Consider the following 13,451-nt stretch of genomic DNA (forward strand, 5'->3'; position numbering starts at 1 on the left):
GAGTTCCTGGGGATTCAGAGTTGTTTTTAAAATTGTGGTAAAATATACATAAGATAAAAATCTATATTTGATCCATTTTTTAAGTGTACATTTCAGTGGCATTAATGCCTTTTACATTGGTGTGCATCCATCACCACCAATTCATCTACAGAACTTTTATTATCTTGTAAGACTAAAACCCTCTACACATTAAATAACCCCCCCCCCCCCCGCCCTTGGTAGTCACCATTTTACTTCCTGTTTCTATGAGGACTAGGAGGTTTGACCCTTTGTCTGTCCCGCCCAGAATCTCCCCAGAGCGCTCCCGCCAGGCAGCGATGCCAGGATGCCCGTCTCTGCCTCCCTCCGCCAGGACGGCAGCCAGGAGCGGCCGGTGAGCCTGACCTCCACCGCGTCCTCGTCGGGCTCCTCCCGTGACAGCCGAGGTGCCATGGAGGAGCCCAGTGGCCCCGAAGCCTTAGCCGAGAATGGGGCAGGCTCCCCGCGTGGCCGGCACCCCCCCAACAGCAACAACAACTCCAGCAGCTGGCTGAACAAGAAAGGACCCCTGTCCCCGCTCAACAGCCGGGCGGCGGCGCCTGCGCACAAGCTCAGCTACCTGGGCCGCGTGGTGCGGGAAATCGTGGAAACGGAGCGCATGTACGTGCAGGACCTGCGCAGCATCGTGGAGGTGAGGCTTCAGCGCGGAGGTCAGCAGGGCGCCTGCCCAGCTCCTGTGGGGACTGGCCCTGGCCTTGGTGGCCCAGCTCTCGTCTAAACCTGCTGGCACCCTGGAAGGGCAGTTCTTCCTGCTGTTTATCTCAGAAGGTCTACTGCTTCCCCTGTAGCGGGGCCTCACGTCTCCCGCCCCCGGGGAGGCTGCTGACTGCTCACACTGCCTTATGACTGTGGGTCGGGTCAGTTGCTCGGCTGGCAGAACTTCCTGCAGATCCCTAGGGAGTAGACATCGTTGCCGAGGAGGGGAGGGACTCCTGTGCTCAGTGGAGACTGAATGAGGTGAAGAAATTGGCTCTGGACCTGGCCTCTCTGCTCTCAGATCCCTGCTGCGTTTTTTCCTAGCTGTGAGGTCTGGGCAGATGGGTGACCCCCTGAACCTTAGGTTCCTCATCTGTACAATGAAGACACACCTGCCTCATAGGGCCATGGAGATGAAGCGTTTCACACCATGCAGGGTGCACAGGAGAAGGTCCGGCTGCAGCTGAGGGAACTGCCAACTGAGGAGGGAGGGGCATTCACTTCCCAGGGCTGCTTAACAGATTACCGCAAACTGTGTGGCTTAAGATGCAGAAATTTATTCTGTCTCCTTCAGGAGGCCAGAGCCATAAATCAAGATGTTGGCAGGGTTGGTTCCTTCTGGAGGCTCTGAGGGGGAATGCATTCCAGGCCTCTTTCCCGGCTTCTGGGGGCTCTTGGCCATCCTTGGTATTCCTTGGCGTGTCGAAGCATCACTCCAGTCTCTGCCTCTGTCATCAACATTGCTGCCTTCTCGGTTCTTCTGTGTCTTCTCCTCTTAAAAAGACACTAGTCACTGGATTTAGGGCCTACCCTAAATCCAATACAATATCATCTCAAGAGTGTAAACTAGTTACATCTGCAAAGACCCTCTTTCCAAGTAAGGCCACATTCTAGGGTTCTCAGTGGATATTAATTTGGGGGGAGAACTAACCAACCCAGTACAGTAGGTGATGTCTGTGAAGTCATGTCATAGCTGTAAAATGCAGTACAGAAATGAGACGTGGCTGGGGGGACAGGGTCGTGCCAGGAGAAGCTGGGATCTGATGCCTTTCTCCATGCAGGACTACCTTTTGAAGATCATCGACACACCTGGGCTGCTGAAGCCAGAACAAGTCAGTGCCCTCTTTGGGAACATAGAAAACATCTATGCACTGAACAGGTATGGAATGGGCCTGACATGTACTACATTCTGCCTGCAAGGCTCATCTTGGGGACTAGGGAGGAGCCCTGGGTGTCTCTGGTCCTGTGGGCTGTGACAGATGGGCCCAGAGCCTGACCTCTGAGGGTGGGAAAGTGTGGCCCATGTACCCTGGAGCCGCCGTGCTTCCTGTCAGAGAAATCATCTGAGGCCATGTGTGTATTGGGTCCAACCTGAGCCAGCACACCCCAGGGAGCTGCTGGACCTTTGCACATGATGCTTTTCCTCTCTGTCCCTTTGTGTCTCCTTTGTTCTTCTCATCTTGATCCCCTACTTGCACATCTCTTAATTTCTTCTCCATCTTCCCACTGACCCCATGGGAAGTCAGGGCTCCTAAAGGCGATCTGACCCATTAGGAGAATGCACAGATCAGGAAAGATGTCTGGGGGAGGCTGAGCAAGGCCTGGCGAGGTGCTACTTTAGGTAAAAGGGGCTCCTTGAGTATCTGGCATGTGCCACTTCGTCCCCCGGGTGCCACAGGGTGAGGCACTGATCAGGGGAGCAGAGCTTGAGGGGACAGCATTGAATCTCAGGAGGAACCATACCCCAGGCCTCTTAAGATGGGCAGAAGGACTTCCTGCCGTGCAAGCTGGAGAAGTCTAGGAGGGAGACCTAGGCTGCATGGTGGGGAGTTGGGAAAAGTGGGGAGTGTGGGGGAGGAAGCAGAGGGGCACCATTTCTAGGGTTTTCTTTAGCACCCTCATTAAGAACAAGGGGCACTGGGACTCATCCTGTCTCTCTCCTTTTCCCGGATCCTTCTGAACTGGAGGCCTTGGTTCTTTTTCAAGTCCCCTCTCTCCCTTCATCCTCCTTTAATCTCTGCTTTTGTATGTTTGACTCCTGCCTGCAGAGGAGCTGTGTCTTCTCCCGAGGTGGGTACTGGCATCCCCTCCCTCTCCCGCTTGCTGAGCATGTGGGTCTCCTTTGCTCCCCATCTTTGCAGTGGTGCTGGATGCTTTTGTAGTTGCTGCCCTGGGCAGGGCTCACTTTGGCATGATATCAGGGCTGACTGTATATCTGGATACAAGGAGGTTGGGGAACGGGCATGTTGTTTTGGCAGCTGTGGAGGCTGCTAGCGGTCTGGGGTCTGATGACCACTCTTTCTCACCCAGCCAGCTACTCAGAGACCTGGACAGCTGCAATAGCGACCCCGTGGCTGTCGCCAGCTGCTTTGTGGAAAGGGTAAGAAAAACTAGGTCCTTGTCTCTTGTCCTGCTTAACTGGGAGTGGGGGGTGGGGGGCGGGGGGCTCAGTGGGACAGGAACTTCCACTTTCAGAGAACATCTGAGCCCTAGGGGCCCCTTTCCAGGGCAAGTGTTGAGTGCCCTGTCTGGAATGGGAAGGGTATTCTGGGGCGGAGCCCCAGGGGTTGCTGGGTAGATGGCATGTCCTAGACAGATGGATCTGCAGACACTTGAGAAGAGAGGCCAGAATTGCTCTGGGGGCCAGGGGCATGTCTTTGGCATACCTGGCTTTATAGTCAAATGGGATTCTCCCTGATGTCATTATTTTTGGTTTCTTCTTAGAGCCAAGAGTTTGATATCTACACCCAGTATTGCAACAACTACCCCAAGTGAGTAATTGTGGTGCAGAGGAAAGGCAGAGCCATTTTGTGAGTCTGGAGCGCCCCCATCTCCCCATCCAGGCCTTGCCAGGTGGTGACGGCCCCTTCCCCCTCTCAGCTCAGTGGCCGCCCTGACGGAGTGCATGCGGGACAAGCAGCAGGCTAAGTTCTTCCGGGACAGGCAGGAACTGCTGCAGCACTCGCTGCCCTTGGGCTCCTACCTGCTGAAGCCAGTCCAGCGCATCCTCAAATACCACCTGCTGCTCCAGGTAACCCGAGGGTCCCCTGAGTACATAGGCGGCTAGGGGAGGGCCAGGGCCCTTGCATCTGGGGTAAGCCCCTGTCTCCTGCACAGGAAATTGCCAAACATTTTGATGAAGAAGAAGATGGCTTCGAGGTGGTAGAGGATGCCATTGACACCATGACCTGTGTGGCCTGGTACATCAATGACATGAAGAGGAGGCATGAGCACGCAGTCCGGCTCCAGGTGCTCCGGGGCTGGTGGCTATAGGGACATGTAGGGGTGGATGCAGGGCTTAGGAGAAGGAATGTGGTCGCTCTCCTGGAGTGAGTTGAGGGGTGGTGGTCTGCGGGGAAACCCAGTGGTGACTGGATCTACGGGAGCCTCCTGAGGGCTTGCGCGGTCCCCAGCATGGTCACGAGCAGTCTGACCCTAGGGATTGGGGCTCCTCTGCTGCAGGAGATCCAGTCGCTGCTCATCAACTGGAAGGGGCCGGACCTGACCATCTACGGGGAGCTCGTTCTGGAGGGCACGTTTCGTGTGCACCGTGTGCGCAACGAGAAGACTTTCTTCCTCTTTGATAAAGCACTGCTCATCACCAAGAAGCGGGGCGACCACTTTGTCTATAAGGGACACATCCCGGTAACCAGGCTGCCACCATCTCCTTTACCTTCCCCCCTCCACCTCCCTCTTTCCCCGCTTCCCTCCTTCCCCTCTTCATCAGGCCCTGGGGCGGTGTGGACACAGCTCCATCCTTCTGCAATTACCCTCCTTGCTCCTGAATGGTCTCCAGGGGCTGAGCCCCCAGGTCAGTGGCCACTCTCCCCCCGTGCTTGACTGCCCTCTCCCTCTGCCACAGTGCTCCTCCCTCATGCTGATCGAAAGCACCAGAGACTCCCTGTGCTTCACTGTCACCCACTACAAGCACAGCAAGCAGCAGTACAGCATCCAGGTGAGGGATGGGCTGGGGTGCTCGGGCTGGGGACAGACCTGCCTCCTCTGCTCGCTTGGCTGCATTGAGCCTTAGGGTCTCCCTCTGGGAGGTAGAGGTCATTGTGGACACATCTCAGGGTTGTGATGATGAGTCCAGGTAACTGCACAGGGGCCCCACAGAGGACTTCTTTCCACCTCAGCCCTGATCTGTGGGAGCATGGCCCATGCCACATGGCTATAGGCCTGTGGTAACCCCTGCCTGGCTCCCTCTTCCAGGCCAAAACAGTGGAGGAGAAACGAAACTGGACTCACCACATCAAGAGGCTCATTCTAGAGAACCACCACACCACCATCCCCCAGAAGGTGAGTTCCTGGGGTGTCCCCATCCTAGCTCCTGATGAGGTGCAAGAAGAGGGTGTCCTTCAGAGCCAGCTGTGCGGGTCCACTGGGGCCTCTCCATCTGGACATTGGCTCCACTGGACAGCGGAGGTCCAGTGCAGCAGATGCCACAGGCCTCAGCACAGCACTGTGGGCATCCTGGAGCAGTCAGAGTGAGTCTGTGGGCTGTGGGAGGCATGACACATGGCAAGGTAGTGACCACGTGGGTTTCCTTCCCTTCCAGGCCAAGGAAGCCATCTTGGAAATGGATTCCTATTGTAAGTATACCCTTTCTGCCTGCTTTGTCCCTAACTGTGCTCCACTCTAGGTCAGGCTGCATCCTGGGGAAGCTTTGCTTGACACATATTCCAAGGTGCAGGGAGAGTAGGGTGGCTTCTTTCGTCAAGGCCTGGGGGTCTACTGTGAGACTGAGGGCACAGTAGTGCTGACGGGCAGCATTCGGTGTCTGATGCTCCCAGCAGGAAGGGGATGGAAGATGGAAAAGGAGGGAGATTTGGAGGCTTCTGGCCCTTTGAGTTGGGGTGGGCAGCAGAGGTGTGGTCAGGTATGGTCAGAGTCTAGGCCAAGGCCGATAGTATCCCAAAGGCCTGATTGTCTCTCCTGGGTGCAGATCCCAATCGGTACCGCTATAGCCCAGAGCGCCTGAAGAAGGCTTGGTCCTCCCAGGACGAGGTGTCGTCGACCCATGTGCACCAGGGGCGCCGGCAATCTGGTAAGAGCGGCCTTTATGTAGGACCCTTGACCAGGCAGGGGATCGTTTGCAGCAGCATTAGGGGCCAGCTCCCCATCTGAGAAAGAGCAGGATGGGTGTGTATGGAGCATCCTCTCCCTGTGCTGCCCTCCACCAGGCACCTCTGGGCCCTTCTTGCCCACCAGGGTTGGGCAGCCCACCTTTTCCAAGGCCCTAGGAATGCTTGTTCACTCAGGCCTAGGCAGCCCTCCTTAGCTCCCCCGCAACTGAAACCTCCTTTCTTCACTACTTGGAGTACTGAGAGTCAGCCAGGAGTAATGCTCGGGCATTGTGGATGGGCCCCAGCTCAGTTGTGGAGCATCAGAGACAGGACGTGGGGAAAACAAGTTAGACTTCACAAGTGGCACCAAATCCAGACAGAAAATATTTACTTTGGGTCTCAGGAAAAAATTCCATTTTCTTCTTCTGGGTTTTTTTCTGTAACTGGGCTTGCTGCTGTGTACCTGGAGTTATTGGAGTGAATCATCCATTAAAAAAGAGAAGAACTTGCTTTTATTCCTAGTAGTTGTGATGAGTGTATGTATGTGTGTTTTCTATAACTGTTTTTCCTCTGCCCTTCACAGTCTGAGGCCTGGGGACAGATTTGATTTAGCTGGGCATTGCCAAACTTATTCATGAGCTAGGCGTTAGGGTGAGAATTGTCTTTGAGACCCTTGGAGAGAAAGATTTGGGAATGATTGGGAACAATGTCCTTCGGATCTCCACAGTGCATTTGGCTTTGATTGGCCATGATGTACGGGTCCCTTGAACAGCTGTGTGGATTGACTTGTGGCCTTTGGTCTTCTAGATGTCACAGCCAAGCAGTCTCTGGAAAGCTTTTGTGGTTTTATTTTTAGTATCGCTCCCAGTGGACCTTGAATCCTAGGCAAACTCGTCATGGTTGCAAATTTTTATGGTGCCATATGTTAAATTCCTCAAATTGCTGGTGTTACCTCCTAGGTCTTGGGCCTTCCCTATTTTCCTTTCCCATCCTTCTAGAATTCTCCCCTAACCTGCCATAGCTTTAAATTGGAGGCTTCTGGCACATGGATGTGTTCAGTAAACAGTGGTGCTGGTGGTAATAATAGCAATGCCGTCTGTCATCCGTCAGCATCCAAACTTATAGCCATCAAGGCACTCGGAAAATGAGCCTTTTCAGAGCTTAGGTTTCCACACAGCTGCGATTTTAGCCTGGAAACTCTAATAATAAAGAGCCGGGTTTTGCGTGCTTGTTTTCGTGTTTCACTTTTAACCCTTTCTAAAACACATCTTTCTAAGACATCCTTCCTACTCTCGAGCCTTTAAAGGAGAGGCTGATGCTGACCACAGGTGAACTTTCCCGGATCCGGTGCAGCGGCATCACTGTTGTGTTTGAACTGCCGGATTCTCCAGGGCCCCCAGGCGTGGGGCTGTGGGTTGCCATACAGTCAGCCCACATTTGAGAAATTGTGTCCATTTTTAGATCGAAGAGTGTTCCTTCTCACCTGTCTTCGTGTACTTGCCTGTAGTATCCGTCCTTCCCCCCTCTCTCAGAAATCAGTCGACCAAACTTGTGAGAAGCGTGTGTGAAAGCAGGCCAGGCAGTCGCCGAGAGGGAGGACGTGGGGCCCGGGCACGCGCCTTAGTGCCGGCTCTCAGTCAACGACTCTGTCTCTGGGCCTTTTCTGCTTCCTACTTCTTACTTCCAGAGAGCTGAGATGGGCAAGACTAATAAATACACTGTATGGATAAGTAAGATGCTACTGGCATTATTGACAAATGTTTTTTATTATAAGTTTTAAAATGAAGGAGCTGAGCATTTTATATTTCTTGCTTTAAAAACTGTTGGATGTTTACTTATATTGTGCAGTGTGCGTGTGCGTGTGCGTGTGCGTGTGCGTGTGCGTGTGTGTGTGTGTGTGTGTGTGTGTGTGTGAATGAGTGAGTGAGTTCATCTTGGTAGGAAGAAGATTCCCCTACCCAGGAGCAGTGAGACCCCAGGAGACTTTTCTTTTCGGTCCATATTTATAGTGGGCCTCCCACTTAAAGCCAGTTGGGCAAGGACACTATGGGCTAAGGCCAGGCTTGGTAGAGAGGTCCCTTGACATGTGTCCTCTTATCCCTAGGGACTTGCCTGTCTCAGGTCTGTCCCGGAAAGGCTGGGGTACAAAGTGATGACATCATCAGCCTAATGGATGTGTTTTGTGTCCTGTCCCCAGAGCCTGGTCAGCCCCTGTGCAGCCGGGCAACACTCCCCAGCAGGCCGCGAAGCTTCGTGGTGCCAGGCCTTAAGGGCCGTAGAAAGTCCGGTGCGACCTCTGCTTTCCAGCCGGGGCGCTGTGAGGGGGCTTGGCCTGGGCTGTAGCTCATGTGCTTATGTGCTTAATGCAGGGAGGGTGGGGCCGAGGTGGAGCCAGGGACCTCTGGAGATGTGGCTGGTTGGTCTGAAGCGGGCAGCATGGGGCCGTGGCTCCAGAACTGAGGGCGCGGGTGAGGTGAGCTAGTGGGGACTGTGGGCAGTGGTGCTCTGGGGGTCTGGCGGTCACAGTGGAGTACCCGGGGCTGGATGGGAGTGGCCCAGGCCCTGCCTCCCTATGGAGTGGGTGTGGGCAGCCTCCTTCAGGCCGTAGAGCGGCAGCGGGGCTAGGCCCAAGTGGACTTCGCGCTGGTGATGGACCGCTGGTGCTGTGGGCATGGGAGCAGGGCCAGGCACGACCGCTTCCAGGCCCGCACTGTGACTGCCGTGTGCTTTCCTCCTCAGAGCCGACCAGACACCTGCTCAGGCAGCTCAGCGAGAAAGGTGAGTGTGAAGGGTAGACAGCCATTCCCAGCGAGCTCTAGGGTGGGGGACAGGAAGGTGACGCGGGTAACCACCTGGGTGGGGGTGTCGAGGGCAGCATAGAGGAAACGCTGTCTCTGTTCCTTCTCCTGCCGTCTAGGGAGGGGCTTTGAGCTCCCCCTACCCACATGCTCCTTCTACTCCGTCCTCGGGTAACAGCAGGAGCCAGTGACACACACAGAGCTGTACTGCTCTGCACCCCCGGGGCTCCTGGTCTGTCAGTCGTTTCTTTGAAAGCCCAGGGGACCAAGTGAGGGTTGTGGGAGTAGGAGCCCCCAGAGTGGTCTTCCCCAGGGAGCTCAAGGCCTCTGGCCTCTATGAAGAGGTTCTTTGTCCTGCTTACCCGTCTCCCCTCCACTCTCCTTCACCCATGTGCTGGAACCCCGTGGTGGTGGCAGCAGCCAGAGCAGCAGGAATGAAGGTAAGGCTTGTGGGAAGAGGCGACTGGCTGGACAGAGGCGGGCGGGACTGCCTAGGTCATCCCGCGGCCCCTTCCGCTCTCATCGTCTTCATTCATTTAGCGAATATCTATTAAGCACCTCCTGTGCACCCGGGTCTGTCATGAGGGTCACAGAAATGAATAAGCTGTGGCCCTCATCCTGGGGACCCTTCTGTACCCGTCCCGGAATGGCACCCTGGTAGTGGCCTGCCCAGCCTGGATCCTTTCATTTTCCCTCTCTGGGGCAGGCAGGCCTCTCTGGGTCCTGAGTTCCTGACCAGGCCCCAGTCCTAACTTTTCCAGGTCCCAGCTTCCCACCTTGAGGACATCCCCTCACCCCATCCTCACCGGGCCCCAGTAGAGACCAGGGGTTAGCATCTAGATGTGACTTTCTGTGTAAAGCCTCCTCACCCCCAACCACTGGCAGGAGGAGGGAGCATTGCCCAGAGGCTAGTCACAAGGGGGTCTTGTGCTCTGAACAGCATGCGGGCAGTGCTGGCACTCTCCTGGACTTTGGGCAGCGCCCCCGTACTCGGGGTCTGCAGCCGGAGGCTGAAGGGGCTACCCGGGAGGAGCAGGAGGAGCAGGAGCAGGAAGAGGAGGAACAGGCTTTTCAGGTCTCTCTGGAGCACCTGGCAGGGCATGAAGGCAGCGAGAAGGGGTCTGGGCTGGAGCCCCCAGGCTCCGAGGAAGAGGAGGAGGAGGAGAGCCTGGCAGTGGCGGAGCAGGTAGCCGACTTTGCCAGCTCCCTGCTGGCCGCCCTCCACTGCTGGCACTATCGGGCCAACGCTTTACTTTTCTCCCGGGGCGCTATGGTGAGGTGTCTCTTTGATTTCCCCTCCTCCTTGCATGTTGGCTGGCACGTGCATGCCCATCTGAGAGTCCCCACCCCCTGTCCTTTTTCCTTTACTCCTGTCATCAGCACTTCTTAACCCCTCACTCAACTGTCACACTCTAGTGAGCCCTTGGCATGCAGTACTGAGTGCTAACTAGTATACTACCCAACGAGCATGACTAATGGGATGGGTGCATTGGGGAGGGAGAGAAGCCAGCACAGGGCAGGGCTGGAAGGGTCTAGGGGGTTGGGCCTTTCTGAGGCCACATGCCTGGCAGGGACTTCTGTGTCCCCAGACCTGGCAGTTCAGGCTGATTCTGGAATGGCTCAGGTCCAAGGCTGGCTCTCAGCAAAGCCCAGCCCCCTGAGGGCTCAGGAGGTGCTGCCCGGGTTGGGATGCAGGAGGGACCGGCTCCCCATTGTCCCGGGAGCTGACTGTCCTCTGCTTGCTACAGGGAAAGGGGCGCAGGGAGTCGGAAGATCCTAAGCGCTGCCGGAGACCCAGTAGCCGGTCTCCAACCAGTGCTGAGAAACGTATGAGCTTCGAGTCCATCTCTTCCCTGCCGGAGGTGAGTGGCCAGCAGGCAGAAGGGATAGTGTGGAGGCATCTGGAGCCCAGATGTCTTGGTCTGCAGGTGGGGTTTCAGGCTGTCTCAATGGGTCCATGGGGCCAGGTATTGTTCACTCCCCAGGACCCTCACTGCTTCAGGAAGCCTGTCTGGCCTATGAATTAGTAAGAGGCGCCCCTTCCTTTGGGCAGATACAGTCCCTTGCCAAGGGGCACAGATAGCAGAAGTGACCAGATTGTAGGTCCCCTTTGCCATGCCTTCTTGTATCAGCCATAAGGCCCTGCCCCTGCCAGCATGCCAGACATTTAAATCACTCCCGTGCCTGCTCAGGCAAAGTGGTAGGGCATTGATGTCTACCGGACACCCGCTATGTGTCTGAGGTTTATTTCTTCCTTCTATTCTCTGCAACAGCTCTACCAGGGAGAACCAGGCTCAGAGAGGTTGAGCGATGTGTGCCTGACATCGGGCAGCATCTGGGGGCAGAGCTGAGGCCAAACTTGGCTCTTTGACCCAGAAGCCCACACTCTTCTTCCTGCCCCTCCCCCCAAGCTATCTGGAAACGGAGTCCTTTGCATTCCCAAAGTTACAGGGAAAAGTTTGTGAGGCCTAGACCCCCGGGTGGGCCTCACAGCCAGGACCCGACTGAGAAGCTTGGAAGACGTTGGGTAAGAGTCTAGAGTGGCCCTGTCCAGTGGCAGTGGAATGCGAGCCACATGTGTAATTTTGAATTGTCCAGCAGCCACGTTAAAAAATTATTTAACCCAGTATGTCCAAACCATTATTTCAAGGTATAATCAATACAAAAAGCTATTAATGAGACATTTTGTACTTTTTTTTAATATGACGATTTTATAGTCTGGTGTGGATTTTCCCCTTTCAGCGGCTCTCAGTTTGGACTAGCCCCCACTGCAGACCAGGAGGTCTGTGCTCAGGAGCCTCGCATGGCTGGTGGCCACTCTGGCGGCCCGGCCCCTCAGAGAAGCTGGAGCGGCCTCATGTGGCTCAGGCCTGGGTTTGAACCCAGAACAACCCCCACGTGGGGAGCCTGCCTCTAGGGCTTCAGGGAGCTGTTGTCACGCTTTGGGCAGGGAATACTGGTGCCATGTCTCCGACCCTGTGTTGTGTGTTCCCATCTGTCTCTAGAGTGCCCAGGCAGGCCGCCACAGAGAGGTGCCACCACTCTCCCCATCTGTGTTCCTAGAAGTCTCCTTGAGTTTGAGGACATGGGCCCAGCACCCCAGCTGCAGGGTCACTAAAGGACAGCATCGTGTTCCGATTCCCCCCTAAGGACCTGTTGCCCCTTCAGTCCTAAACCGCAGCCCACTCTCACTAGGCTTTGAGTAGGCCATGCTGTCCCCTTCTCCCCCGGGTCTCATGTGAGCTCTCTGTGCTGTCCCAGGTTGATCCAGACCCTGAGCCTGGGACAGAGCAGGAGGTGTTTGCTGCCCTGGAAGGTCCCAGCACTGAGGAGATGCCCTCAGATACAGAGTCTCCAGAAGTCCTGGAAACACAGCTTGACGCCCATCAGGAGCTGCTGGGACTGGCCCACCCAAGTGACATGGTGGATTTTGTGGTGGCAGAGAGCACCGAGGACATTAAGGCCCTGAGCAGTGAGGAGGAGGAGGAGGAGGAAGAGGAAGAAGAAGAAGAAGAAGAAGAAGAAATGGGGGCTGCCCAGGAGCCCGAGAGCCTTCTGCCACCCTCTGTGCTGGACCAGGCCAGCGTCATTGCTGAGCGGTTCGTCAGCAGCTTCTCTCGGCGGAGCAGCCTAGCACTGGAGGACAGCAAGCCCACGGGCTTCGGGACCCCGAGGCTGACCAGCCGGAGCAGCAGTGTGCTCAGCCTAGAGGGCAGCGAGAAGGGCCCAGCCCGGCATGGCAGCACCACAGACTCCCTCAGCTCTCCGCTCTCCCCAGAAATGGACTTCAGTGTGGGGGTGGCCACAGAGAGTGGCCCTTCGGTCAACGGGACAGAGCCCCCAAGCCCAGGCTGCCCAGGGGAGCCTGACAGGTCTTCCTGCAAGAAGGAATCGATGCTCTCTACCCGAGATCGGCTGTTGCTGGACAAAATCAAGAGCTACTACGAAAATGCAGAGCACCACGATGCCAGCTTTAGCATCCGGCGCCGGGAGAGCCTCTCCTACATCCCCAAAGGCCTGGTGAGGAACTCGGTCTCCAGGTTCAACAGCCTTCCCAGGCCGGACCCAGAGCCAGTGGCTCCGCTGGGGCACAAGAGACAGGCGGGCTCCCGGCCAGCTTCATGGGCCCTGTTTGACCTTCCGGGACCAGGCCAGGCAGGTGCTGGGGACCCAGCTCCTATCACAGATGCTGAGTTCCGCCCATCTTCAGAAATTGTGAAGATCTGGGAGGGGATAGAGGCTTCCGGGGGGAGCCCTCGGAAGGGGCCAGGCCAAGGTCAAGCCAATGGCTTTGACCTGCATGAGCCACTCTTCATCCTGGAGGAGCACGAACTGGGGGCCATCACCGAGGAGTCGGCCACTGCCTCGCCAGAGAGCGCCTCCCCCACCGAGCGGCCTAGCCCTGCCCACCTCGCCCGGGAGCTGAAGGAGCTGGTGAAAGAGCTGAGCAGCGGCTCCCAGGGAGAGCTGGTGGCCCCACTGCACCCCCGCATTGTGCAGCTCTCCCACGTGATGGACAGTCATGTGAGCGAGAAAGTCAAGAACAGGGTCTACCAGCTGGCCCGCCAGTACAGCCTCCGGATCAAGAGCAAGGCAGTGACAACCAGGCCGCCACTGCAGTGGGAGAGAGCAGCTCCCATCATTCCCGGCCTGCAGGAGGAAGCTGGAACACAGTCTGGGGGCAAAGGTATGACGGGATGGAGAGTGGGCCCCTCCTTCAAGCCTGGGGCCAAAGAGCCTTTTGGAGCCACTTGGCTTCTGGGGGGAAGGGACCCCTAAAGAACCTCGAGAGGGCTGGACCCCACAGTGAGGGCTTGGGTGAGCCCTGGCAGCCGGTGTGACGCCCCAAGGC

The 13,451-nt window shown here is 56.4% G+C and overlaps 1 protein-coding gene across 11 annotated transcripts in view; it reads left to right on the forward strand.

Annotated features, from left to right (window-relative positions):
* The window catches only part of PLEKHG3 (pleckstrin homology and RhoGEF domain containing G3), a 62,068-nt gene that overhangs the window by 46,601 nt on the left and 2,016 nt on the right, over positions 1-13,451 (forward strand). For 6 of the 11 annotated variants that reach the window (XM_036218377.1, XM_036218380.1, XM_036218378.1 and 3 more), the window contains 16 exons: positions 287-670; positions 1,797-1,894; positions 3,046-3,115; positions 3,460-3,506; positions 3,616-3,766; positions 3,853-3,984; positions 4,198-4,380; positions 4,598-4,690; positions 4,948-5,034; positions 5,294-5,327; positions 5,681-5,782; positions 8,541-8,579; positions 9,017-9,039; positions 9,540-9,872; positions 10,348-10,461; positions 11,861-13,286. In XM_036218377.1, coding sequence (XP_036074270.1) covers positions 326-670; positions 1,797-1,894; positions 3,046-3,115; positions 3,460-3,506; positions 3,616-3,766; positions 3,853-3,984; positions 4,198-4,380; positions 4,598-4,690; positions 4,948-5,034; positions 5,294-5,327; positions 5,681-5,782; positions 8,541-8,579; positions 9,017-9,039; positions 9,540-9,872; positions 10,348-10,461; positions 11,861-13,286 — 3,277 coding nt within the window. In that variant the 5' untranslated portion in view covers positions 287-325. Of the gene's footprint in view, positions 1-286; positions 671-1,796; positions 1,895-3,045; positions 3,116-3,459; positions 3,507-3,615; positions 3,767-3,852; positions 3,985-4,197; positions 4,381-4,597; positions 4,691-4,947; positions 5,035-5,293; positions 5,328-5,680; positions 5,783-8,540; positions 8,580-9,016; positions 9,040-9,539; positions 9,873-10,347; positions 10,462-11,860; positions 13,287-13,451 lie in introns of those variants that run through there. The other 5 variants (XM_036218374.1, XM_036218373.1, XM_036218375.1 and 2 more) reach the window with 5 other exon arrangements.

This window comes from Rousettus aegyptiacus, unplaced genomic scaffold (genome assembly GCF_014176215.1).
Source record: "Rousettus aegyptiacus isolate mRouAeg1 unplaced genomic scaffold, mRouAeg1.p scaffold_m13_p_3, whole genome shotgun sequence".
Classification (NCBI taxonomy): Eukaryota; Metazoa; Chordata; class Mammalia; order Chiroptera; family Pteropodidae; genus Rousettus; species Rousettus aegyptiacus.